The 12,913-nt window shown below is 35.3% G+C and overlaps 1 protein-coding gene across 2 annotated transcripts in view; it reads left to right on the top strand.

The window, feature by feature from the left end:
- The window catches only part of LOC121984292 (ABC transporter B family member 6-like), a 34,068-nt gene extending 21,563 nt beyond the window's left edge, over positions 1-12,505 (top strand). For both annotated transcript variants that reach the window (XM_042537160.1, XM_042537161.1), the window contains 3 exons: positions 5,386-6,164; positions 6,243-6,484; positions 10,716-12,505. In XM_042537160.1, the coding sequence (XP_042393094.1) occupies positions 5,386-6,164; positions 6,243-6,484; positions 10,716-11,945 (2,251 nt within the window). In that variant the 3' untranslated portion in view covers positions 11,946-12,505. The remainder of the gene's footprint in view (positions 1-5,385; positions 6,165-6,242; positions 6,485-10,715) is intronic.
- The last annotated feature ends 408 nt before the right edge of the window (positions 12,506-12,913 follow it).

The raw sequence follows: 12,913 nt of genomic DNA, 5'->3' as shown, positions 1-12,913 counted from the left end.
ATAGTGCTGATCTTTTCTGCCTGCAGCTATCTCTCTTTCCATTCTTGAAGAAGGAAATAAATGGGTAGGTTCTTGTATGAAATGACTCAATTTTCAGCAGATTTGGCCTACCACCATCAAGGAAGTATATTGGTTGAATCAGGCCAAAGTTGTGGTTAGCAACTTATTATGAATGTAGGTTCAGATTACCTAAATATCTTTGCACATTAAATAATTGAAATAACAAATCTATTACACAATATTAGCTAATTCATCATTGCAAAAGTTAAAATCTCATATACTATTTTGCAAGGGTTAAAATCTCGTCTCGTCTCACCCGATTCCCGATGCGGGCGAAACATTTTGTTCCGCTCATGAACAAAACCGGCACTGGCATGTTCGAGGTACTGCGACCTCTGTCGCACTATGCTAGTGTTCTTCCTTCTGTTCCGCGTCGTGCGAGCTCCTTCCTCTTTCGATCGCGATGCTTACGTGATGCTGTTGCGAAGTTCGGAAGAGGAAGGAGCTCACGTGACGTGGAACATGAAGGAGCTCGTGCGATGCGAAATAGGAGGAACGCTAGCGGCGCGGAACAGGGGAGGAGGGAGGAAATAGGAAGGAGGAAGGAGTGACCTCATGTCGGCCACGGAGGGTTGAGGATGCGTTGTGCGAGCCTCACGGTTAGAAGAGGAAGGAGCTTGTCCGACACAGAACAGGGAGGAGGAAGGATTCGAACTTAGACTTTTAATTAATTAACTTAGGTTTATAATTTAAATTAACTCTGAACTATAGTTGGAATAATTCAAATAAGCTTAATTAAATCTTAATATGACTACTTAATTAAATCTTAATATAACTATCTCACTATTTTAATATATATATTGTTATTATTTTATTTTATTATTATATATTTTTTAAATATTTAGATTAAATTTTTTATTTTTAATTAATATATTTTATATTTTAAAAAAATGCTGAAATCATATCGGCATAAGACCAACACCTTGGCACGGATTGATATTTTAAACTTTGTTGTTTTGTTATACTGGAAGGGGAGGCTTGGCGCAACGGTAAAATTTTGTCATATAAAGGATCCAAAAACATCAATTATATTTAATATTAATATCAGTTTGAAAGATATAATGCTAATCTATGTCATAAACCCACGTTTGGAAGAAGTTGATGGACCAATATTCTAGGGACGGGTTGGCGGGGGCGCTAGGGGCGAGCGAATCGTCTTTTGCCACATGAATGAACCAATATTGTTCAATAGAAAACTGCAGGATTACATCAATACTTACATACAACTGTGTCATGATTCTAATCTAACAATGTTGCATTAAACTATTTATCATTATCTATCCAAATATTACATAAAACAGAAAAAGTTAAACAAATAGAAAATAAGAGAACCTTTGCTAATGAGATGCCAAAGACGGCTTGATCTTTACATTAAAATGGTATATTTTCTTCTATAACCCTCTCTCAAACTGAAGTTAAGAGATCCGAATTTTGCAAAGCTGAAAATGGGAAAAAAATATTAACGGAGAGGAAAAGATAGATTAAGAGCATGTTTGACCTTATCTTATGAAAGAGCTTATAAAAACAATATCTTTGAGTTTTTAAATAAGCTGTTTGACAGTTCTACTTTTTAAAACTCTTTATTTAGATAAGTTGTTTGGTTGAATAATTTAGAAAAGATTTAATATTATTTGAAATTACTATTAAGGGTAACACTTCAATCAATATTCACAATTAAAAAAAGTTAACTTTTAATTTTTATTCATTGAAGGATCAGTTTCTTACAATATAAAAGATCTTTTATATAGTATAAAGTTTGTAAAAACTAACTCCTTATGATAAAAAACAGAGTTCTATAAATAATACATAAATAGCGCAAAGTTGAATGAGAGCATCCATAGGAATAACTCATGAATCAATGATTTTTATTTTCCATCAATGTTGTAGCTATTTGATTGCGAACTCTTTCCATATGACCATCATTCACTGCTCTTCTATAAGTTGTCTCCATTTGGTGCTTCTTCATTCACAAACTCACAATCCAAATTGCTATAAGTGAAGAAATCCTTGCCTGGTTGCTAAAAAATTGAAGATATCACCTACTAAAATCACAAAGAAATCTGTTTCTATCTTCTGAATCTTGTGTCTTCTTCTAGGTAAATTGAATCCCTAGTCTTTCTGCTTCGAGATCATTTTTTTTGCTTAAGAAGTGGTACTATTGGTACAAAAACAAATTATGTAAAAAAAAGGTGTCGTGTTTTCGAAAAAAAGAATCAAAAGTTCCCCTACCCTAGTTTTTACTTTATCTTGGTTTTTTTTAATAGCATTATAAAACATGCTGTTTGGCCTGGCTTTTGCCTTTAATGGATAGATAAGCTAAAAATAAACTCGGCCAAATAGGCACCAAGTCATTAAGGTTTCCATATGTATTCTTAAAAGAGACATAGAAGACAATCTGTATCTATATGTATATATATGTATAGCATTATTGGAACCTAAAGTGATGATATTAATCTGAGAAACGAGATGTTAGAAAAGTGAACGAGCAAAGGTTTTATGTCCATTCAAGAGTAGAGAAAGAAATAAATGGAGGAAAGAGCTTGTAAACCAAAAGGAAATATGTTGAGTTCTATTGCCTACTGTTAAACAAACACAAATGATGAGCAAAAGAAAAGGTTAAAAAAGTGAATGAATAGTTTCAATTTATACTTGAAATAAGGAAAAGAGGATGCTAGAAAAGGTAAGATAATAATTAGTCTAGCTTAAAGAGTTTTAATTAATAGAAAGAATTGATGAAAGTTCTGTAAATCTGTGATTAGAAGTTTAATATCTACTCTAAACCCATATTTCCTACAAGGAAAGGAGATGTGGACTGAAACAAGGTGGCAGAAATATTTCCCTAATAACTTTTTCCCTCAATTTTATTTGGAGATAATGAAGGGAGAAGGGAACTCTTGATGGAAATCTGAACCATCAATAATTTTAATGATTTTAAAATTTTTTAACTATTATTTTTTTAAATTCAAGTTTCTTCCCTCTTTTCTTCTCTTTAAATAAACGCTGGAAAGGGAACTCTTGTTTGCTTTAGGAAAGTTTGCCAGCTTTTCTTTCCAAGAGAAAACGTACAATATAAAAAATCTAAAAAAATGTAAAAGCATGTTTGTAATCCTTTTTTTTTACTTTTCCAAGAAATAAAAAAATTACTCAGGATAATCTATCCATGCCCATAGGGGGTTTGGGTATTTATCCTTAATATGTTAAAGTCTAATTCAATCTAAGGGATTAGGACTTGTTTAGTGGAATGTCAGATAAATTTAAGGATAGATGGTTAATGGGTAGATGGATGAGGATTCATTCTATCCTTTCGCTTGTTCTGACGATAATACATCCATCATCAATCCTTTAATTGTAAAAGGTGAATCCCTGGGGTTATGGTGCCGCGGTAGGACATTCAGGTTATCACCCAGGCACATGTGGTTCGATCCCCAGTTATAGCGCATTTGTAGGAATTTTTTCTCCAAACGAGACGCGCAACCAAAGGATGTTGGGCTTCTGGGCTGTCGCCGCATGCACTTCCCGATTTACCCTAGTGGCCGGTGGAAAACTTTCGTGGGGTCGGGGTGGTCACCTTCAGGGATAATCAATGAGGCTAACTGAGTTTATCATTTTTTTTAATTGTTCAGGTGAACTTGAATGATAAGTTTAAGAACTGATAGCTAAATTTGATAAAAAGACAATGATTCCTTTCTCTTCATAAATACAAGGAACATGGTGCCACAGTGATGTGTAAATGTGTGGAGTTCAAGGAGGTGGAGGAAAGGGAAACTTTTTTCAGTTGCTACATATGATACATAAGTTGCCTATATCTTGCAAGTAGGTAGGAGAAGATGATGACCTTCCAATTATCTCCTCATCAAGTTCCATGAAGACTTACAGGGCAATGAAGTGTGTGGTTTTTATGTTGGGTGCCATGAGACAGAAGTTGTCTCCCTCAATCTTTTAAGGGAGCAGCAGGATCAAGCAAATCTAGTGGATCACGTTGTTGTTGTAGGACTAATGCAAGATTGTTGATCAAATGGTGGTCGAGGAAGGAAAGTTGGAAGTAAAGCTGAGATATGAAGAAGAGGAGGCATAGGAGACCAGGGGCTGTCACCTTGATTGATTGAGTCTAGGAACCTCTCTAATGGAATTGGAAGGAAGAAATCCTAGCTTAAATTATAAACATGGTTTTGATAATAACTTGAGAAGAATAGAGGAATGCAATTCACTATACAGCTGAAGAATTAAGACCAACCCAACATAATACCTAATAGATAAACTAACGTGTTACTAAATCATTTAGCTAGCTTAAAAAAGAAATGAAAAAAACCATATGCTATAAACATGCAAAGAACTTGTGAAACTAAAAATATTGAAACTATAACAAATACTAATTGCTCTACTCTACAAACTACTTGAGTACAAGTTGCATGCTGGAGTGTCATAGGTAACAGGTTTGGGCAGCGTGAAGGTGATCTAAAGTTAGGGTACTTTAAAGTAGTTTTGAATACTACAATTTTGACATTTTCTTGTATGGAGGCAAACTACACAAAAGAAAACAACTCAATTTCAAGCGTTGACATGAAATGATACTCGTTGACATGATTAACACAAAGGAGACATTGTGTCAATGCCGAGTAGTACTGAGATTCAAAAATTTAATGGGATGATATGTTTCAACCATTTCAACCAATAGGTACTAGCTTTTAAACCATGGTCAATTGCTTGGGCATGGTCCACATGAATTGAACTTTGTTTCTACTATGCACCATCTCAAAGCATAGTTGTCATCACCCAAACAACATATGAGTAAGGATAGCCTAGTGCACAAAGCTCTTGCCAATGCGGTCCCAGGGAAGGGTCTATTGGTAATTTCACTCACATCAGCACTGAGCCAAATTTATCCTGTGGCTGCTGCATATGACAATTATCTCTTTTCCATCTAGGTCCTCAATATGTGAAAGTAAGTGCAGACCTTTCATTCTTCTGCCTTAAGAGCGTTCAGTCATTCACTACAAATCACACCTCATTTGATAAAATCTGAATTATCATACCGAAAGTAAAAAACCAAGAGGATTCCTCTGTAGTTCACCTTGTTAACCTATAAATATTTTGTACTCAAAATACTTTGTGATTTTCTTGCTGAAAATGTTGGTATTCAAATAAAGCCATTCTCCTTGTTCTTTAGTTAATGATTTGTGTTCATATTGCATTTGCCTTTACTTGCACCTGAAATTTATGCATGTTTATTCCAAAATTTATAGTCATTTAGTTTTTAGTCCAAGATGACTTCTTCCAAACTCTAACAATTTCCAGGGATTAATTATTGTCTCTGAAATATTCTAGGACACCCATCAGAAATTATAAAGATTCAAATCTTCAAACTGAGAAGGCTTCATCAGGAACTCATAGTCTCCAAGAACCATCATCTCCTAATTTGTCAAAGTCACCTTCTCTTCAGAGAGGACAAGATCTTCATTTATGTAAACAGCAAGATGCTAGTTATAACTCACATGAATCATCAAAGACTCATAGCCCAGCTCCAGAACCAAGGGTGGAAAATGGGATGGTGTCTGAAAAATGTCCATCTATCAAAAGACAGGACAGCTTAGAGATGAGATTGCCTGAGCTTCCCAAACTAGAGGTTCATTCCATTAACAGGCAATCTTCAAAAACATCAGACCCAGAATCTCCTATTTCCCCACTTCTCACATCTGACCCTAAAAATGAACGTTCTCATTCAAATACATTCAGCCGCCCACTTAATCCGTTTGATATGGTGCATGTTAAAAAGAAAGAGGCAAATGATTTTCAACAACAGAAACCTCCATCATTTTGGCGGCTTGTGGAACTCAGTTTTGCTGAATGGTTTTATGCTCTTCTAGGAAGCATTGGTGCTGCAATTTTTGGATCATTCAATCCTCTCCTTGCTTACGCTATTGCACTTATAGTAGCAGCCTATTATAGAATAGGCGACCGTGATGTTCACAACGAAGTAAATAGGTGGTGCTTGATCATTGCCTGCATGGGTATCATTACAGTGGTTGCAAACTTTTTGCAACACTTCTACTTTGGTATAATGGGGGAGAAAATGACTGAACGAGTTAGGAGGATGATGTTCTCTGGTAATTTTTTCGTTTTGCAAAGACATTTCATGATTGCATTTTTATACATTCTATGACCCAATTTTTATCCTTTTCTAGCAATTTTGCACAATGAGGTTGAGTGGTTTGATGAGGAAGAGAATAGCGCAGATACATTGTCAATGCGATTAGCTAATGATGCAACCTATGTTCGTGCTGCGTTCAGCAACCGCCTTTCTATATTAGTACAAGATATTGCTGCTGTTGCTGTAGCGTTTCTTATAGGTTTGCTGTTAGATTGGCGTGTCGCACTTGTTGCACTTGCAACTCTTCCCATTCTAACAGTTTCTGCTGTTGCACAGGTATGAAACTGACTATAAAAAAAAAGGATCATTTGCTTTCTTCATGATTATAAGTTGATATAGTTTTCATCTCGCATGCATTTTATATTTTGAATATTATCTGCGGAAGTTGTTGCTGGTGCATTCATAATCTCAATGGATTCAATTCAGTTCATATTATTATATTCTTTGCAATTGAGCATCATGGATGTTGTAAAAGAGTTATTTGTGCGTATGCTTGTATTTTTAAGGTTTTGTTTCCAAAGGGAGGAAACAACTAGGGAAAGAAAGAGGGAGGACAGAGAGAGAGTAATGAAAAAAAATTTAGAAAAAAATTGTGAAATATTTTCCATCCTTATGTTTGCTTAAAAGAGGGAGGAAAAACATATATTAAAACTTCATTTGTCAAAGATAAAAAATAAAAACATAAATAAAAATAGATTTGATTTTTTTCCTGAATTTTTTCAAGCTAAGATTGAGTTCCATTCCATGTGAATGTGAGATTTCCACCCAATTCGGATGGAAACAATATAGAGGAAACATAGAGAAGTTTCTGAGCCGTTCCTTACCTCCAAAGGATATAGAGGAAAATTGGAAATCTTTTTGTCACCTTATATACTTTCTTTTTTTTTTTGCTCGTAGGAAACACACCCTAAGTGTACCTTGCATGTGACTTTTTCATACTACATGATGTTGTCTCTCAGCTAGAGAGCTTTGATTTTTGTCACCTAACGGTCTTTTTCCCTTAGCTGCTAAGAGAATCTGGTATCTTAGTTATTAGGATCAATGGGTGTGCTAGAGGAGGGAGGGTGAATAGCACTTCACTGAGTCATGTGTGCCTTTAGTACGCAACGGAATATGTATGATGCTAAATAAATACAAGAAATACAAAGCACGCCAAGTTTTTTTACTTGGTTCGGAACTCTTTGATTCCTACCCCAAAGTTTGCCTCAGTGTGAGTCCACTAGTTTGCTCCTTGTTGAAAATCCTCCAGAGGTGGAGAAACCTCTTATATATTTGTTCTTACACATAAATGAATAATACACTATAATAATAACTAAAATTTAATAAACAAAATCTTACACAAAAAACTTGATCACCTCTGGAAGTCTTGAATGCAACAACACTCGTCCAAGTACCTCTTGGATCAAATGAACAACATTTCGAGAACTTCGAAAGTGTAGAATGAATGTTGTGTTGAACGAAGAGTTGTTATCTCAGTCTTTTTTATAAAGGTGTTTCGGTTAACTGGATCATGTGTTGGTCGCTTGGATTCCACTGTTATCCAACGACGATCTCCTCGTTGTTTATCCAATCTCTAGTCGCCTGGATTTTCTTTCGGTGGTCTACACTCCTCCCTTGTCAACTTTTGTGCCCAGATTCATGTTGCATCCCATGCTGATTGGATCTCATCCAACTGATGATGGAACTTTCGGTTGCCCTGAGCCAAACTCTATCCCTGCCATGTCAGCACTTGACATTGTCCAATGCTTGTTAGAATGTTGGTTGCCCAAACCTTTCGATCGATCAGAGCTTCTGTTTGATCAGATTCACTTCCGGTCATTTGGAACCCAAACTTTTGTGCAACAGAGGTTAGTTCAAACACATCGTACAATATATAAATATGCCTAGTATATGATTTACCTGGCCTGCTTGGTAGGTGGTCTACTTGACTTACCGGGACTTACTTGGCTGAAGTTTACTCGTTTAAGACTTTTCTTTTGCCTATAGTTCACTCTAGCACTCTCCAACCTGTTTAACATTCACTTACTTTAGGACTCTCACACCTGCCTAAAGTTCACTCTTTTAGAACTTTTCCCTTGTCTAGATTTCACTCCTCTTGGACTTTCTACTTGCCTAGGACTTCCCTCTTGATAGACATCCGATTACCTTTCACCTGTCTAAAATTTTCACCTCACTGCTTGACATTCAATCTCTTGTGATTTGCTAGGACTTCCAATCACTTGCCAAATATGACTTGCTAGGACTTCTTCCTCTGTTAACTTCTTGTTGGACTTTAATTAACCTTGAACAAAGATCAATTGCAATAACAATCTCCCTAACACTTAAACACAGGTTCCCTTAAACATATTGATCAAACATCGAAACCGAGACTTGGTCGATTGCATTAACATTAATAACTACTTTGAGAAACTTATTTGATACTGTCTTCCTCCATTTCTCTGTCTTAGATCTCCCATTAATGGATTTGCAGGTTTTAACCTAGTTTACCATTAGCTGTCAAAGGTGCTACAATTTTTAATCTAGGCTTGTGTTTGTGTCAAATGTTGATGAATTTTTAGTCGAAGAAAGAAAATTTATATGACATCAACTAATAGATGGTTTCCATCTTGTTGTACTAGTTTGATGGAGTTTTTGTAGGGTTTAGGGTTTATACTTGATTGGCTTATAAGAATTGTAAATGTCAATCCAATTTGAGCTGAGATGTTGGTCACAACCAGAAACAAACTGATTTTTGCCAAATTCATGAAGAAAATGCAAAAGAATTAGCCGGATTCAACAGGAAGTGGGAGAACTTTGAAAGAATGAGATCTCAATAACTAATCGGTTCTAACTTGAGAATCTGTTGGGCATCAAGAGATAGGGTTGATAGATGATGGATAGGAGAAAGAAGACTTCTTCAAAGGGAGCAGTGAGGAGAAGGCCTTTTTTTTTTTTTGCGAGAGTGGTCCAAATGAAGAAGAGAAGGTTTCTTCTTTCCAATGGAGATGGTGTGGTGCAATCTAGAGTGGGGTGTCAAATGACTATTTGGTTGGGTTGGGCATGGATATTAACAAAAACAATAACTAATAACCATCGGATATCCATAATAAAAGGATAATGTTTGGTAATAAGTTTATAGTATAAATATCATTTAATATTATACTAATAGGATCGAATATAATTAAATTAATAAAATTATATTAATTGTAAATAATATTTATATTGGATTAGTATCCAATTAATGTTTTTATATAATACTTTTATTTGATTTGTGCCTTTAATAATTTTTATTGATAATATTCTATATCATTTATATCTTATTTTATTATTCTTTCATTAATATTATTGCTAACAATTGATATATTATTATTGATATTATTTGTCTTATTCATATATATTATGCTATGTACCAGATAATAGAATGACATTAATATCATATATATTACGAAACTATTGATAATATTATTACTATAAAATATTATTAATGGTAAATTTTGTTAAAATTAATAATATTTTTGATATATCAACAATTGTATATTATTTAATAAATAGTTGCATATCATATTATTACTTTTTTGGTGTGAATATCATTTTTTCACTTGGATATTGAATATCTAATAAGTGATGTTATTAGTTTTATTCTTTTTACTCTAGAATAGTTTTTTTTTTTTTTTACTTTTACATTTTTTTAGTTTTTTCTTATCAATTTGGATCTAATCTATCCACCTGATCGATACAAATAAAATCTTAATTTTCTGAACATTATTATTATTTTTTTTGTAAATAGTCATATAGCTAGTTTTCTTCTTTAACAGGACTTTAATAATTGTTTTTTTTTGTATGTATGTGTTCCTTTAGCATGACAGCTTTTTTGTACTTGTCATTTATTTTACTAAATTCTCCATTATTCACATGGTTTCCAAGATTTGTACTTGCCATTTTATTTACTAAATTCTTCATTATTCACATGGTTTCCAAGATTAAAACCATGTGAATATTGTAAAAATAATAATGCAGGCAAGGTACAATGTTGCAAGGGTTTTTAGGTCATTTTGATGGATCTTTCAATCTGAAATATTATATGTATAAAACAGATTACAAAGTACTCTTTTTTTGTGTGTGAAAAAAGGTTACAATGTATGATGAACAAGGAAAGGCGTGGATTTAAGAGAGTCTTATCGATCATATATATTAACTTTTGCTATTTTCTCATTGTAATTCTCATGATTGACTTTTGGAAGGTAAATGAATCTTTCCATTACACCGGACACTATGTTTAGTTAATTCATGCATCCAGCTATGAATATTAGGACTCAGTTGTATAGACATTTGTTTTTTCAATCCTCTACTATGAATCTCTGATCAAGTTTCTTGCGTTAGATGAGTATTGATTGTGCTATTTGCACATGCTTATCGCCGTCAGAATTTTGTCTTTTGCTTATGCTTATGCTCTTTTACCATTGTCTTATAGATTTACGTGAGTGCATCTTGCTATAATATCCTTACTATTTAGTTTCTGTAAGTGCAGAAAATGTGGCTTGCTGGATTTTCAAAGGGAATTCAAGAGATGCATAGGAAAGCCTCTTTGGTCCTTGAGGATGCAGTACGAAATATTTATACTGTTGTTGCCTTTTGTGCTGGTAACAAGATTATGGAGTTGTACAGATTGCATCTTTCTACCATACTGAAACAGAATTTCATCCTTGGAATGGCAATTGGTTTTGCTTTTGGCTTCTCGCAGTTCCTTCTTTTTGCCTGCAATGCTCTTCTTCTTTGGTACACAGCTATGTCAGTACACAATGGACGAATCAAAATAGAGACAGCTCTTAAAGAGTACATTGTCTTTACTTTTGCAACCTTTGCTTTGGTGGAGCCATTTGGTCTTGCACCTTACATACTAAAGCGACGGAAGGCTCTTACTTCAGTATTTGAAATCATAGATCGTGTACCAAAGATTGATTCGGATGACAATGCTGGTATAAGCCCTCCCAATATATACGGAAGCATCGAGTTCAGAAATGTAGATTTCTTTTACCCAACACGACCGGAGGCGATGATTCTAAGTAATTTCAGTCTTAAGGTGAGTGGGGGGCAAACAGTAGCAGTAGTGGGGGTATCAGGGTCTGGAAAGAGCACAATAATATCACTAATTGAGAGATTCTATGACCCTGTTTGTGGTCAAATTTTGTTGGATGGACGAGATCTGAAGCTTTTTAACTTGAGATGGCTGCGTGGCCACATGGGTCTGGTTCAACAGGAACCGGTTATATTTTCAACAACCATAAGGGAGAATATAATTTATGCACGGCACAATGCAACTGAGTCTGAGATGAAAGAAGGTGCAAGGATCGCAAATGCACACCATTTCATCAGCAGCTTGCCACATGGTTATGACACTCATGTGGGCATGAGAGGGGTTGATTTGACTCCTGGACAGAAACAAAGAATTGCCATTGCTAGGGTGGTACTAAAGAATGCACCTATACTGTTGTTGGATGAGGCAAGCTCTGCAATAGAATCCGAGTCAAGTCGAGTGGTGCAGGAAGCACTTGACACATTGATCATAGGGAACAAGACAACCATTCTTATCGCACATAGGGCAGCAATGATGAGGCATGTGGACAATATTGTGGTTATAAATAGTGGTAGGATAGTTGAGCAGGGCACCCACGAGTCATTGTTGCAGAAGAATGGATTGTATGTTAGGTTGATGCAGCCACATTTCGGAAAGGGCCTTCGTCAGCATCGACTTGTTTAGGCAAATTTTCTTCTGTGGGACTTGTAAATTGTTGTCTCTGATCTGACCTTTGGTTGTGAAAAAGCTTCCTTGCCTCTTGCAATGTCGCTAGCCTCAGCGCCATGATGAAATGTCGAAGCATGCGGTGGGCAGTGTCTATTACAAGAGCAGATGAAATGGATAACTAATCTGACTTGTAACATTGTTGATCACCATGGAGTCGTGAAATGCGCCATTAGGAGTTGGGAAAAGAAGTAGAGTTGTCGGACACGTCAATTGGACAATTAAGGCAGCATATGTCGAGTGTTGTGCATTAATTATTTTGGAGGCTAGGCGCTTTGTTCTGGCGACTGCTACCTCCATACTGTATTGATTTGTAAATTCAAAGGATTTAAGGGGTGTTGTATTTTTATGCTAGTGCTACCATGATAGAGAAATTTGTTTCGTCCAAAATTCCCCGCACTGTCCTGTGTTGTAATTTGAGAACCCACTAATGTTTTTGTGTAGAAATGGTATGGTGTAGCAAGAATAGGGCTTATTAGTTTCTTGAATCAAGTCGACAACCAAAAAGCTTGCTATGATTTCTGTTGTGAATTTTGAAAAAGTTTAGCAGCAAATTGTTTTGATCAATAATAGATATATTGTGTATTACAGTGAACCTTGGTTACAGTGGTTCATTGGACTGCATATGAAGATATGGCGGGTGGAGTTTGGTTGGCTTAAGATACATCAAATGAACTCTGAAGGAGGGGTTGAGATAAATGCCAACTCGCTCGAGTTTGTTGGAAGGGTTCAGTTGAGTTAGTCGATCTTAGTTTTTGAACTTGCTGGTGGTTTGACAAAAAAAAATAAATCAAAATGTCCCAACCCGGTGTCGTTCTATATATGTGGATCATGAGTGCAATCGAACAAACAAAAAGGAAGATTCAGTTCAACTAGTCAATTTTTATCGAATTAGTATAACCGATCCATTTGAAAAGATTAGATTT

Source organism: Zingiber officinale, chromosome 5B (genome assembly GCF_018446385.1).
Source record: "Zingiber officinale cultivar Zhangliang chromosome 5B, Zo_v1.1, whole genome shotgun sequence".
In the NCBI taxonomy this organism is placed as follows: Eukaryota; Viridiplantae; Streptophyta; class Magnoliopsida; order Zingiberales; family Zingiberaceae; genus Zingiber; species Zingiber officinale.
Note: the sequence above shows the minus strand (reverse complement) of the source record. Positions and strands in the feature narration are given on the sequence as shown.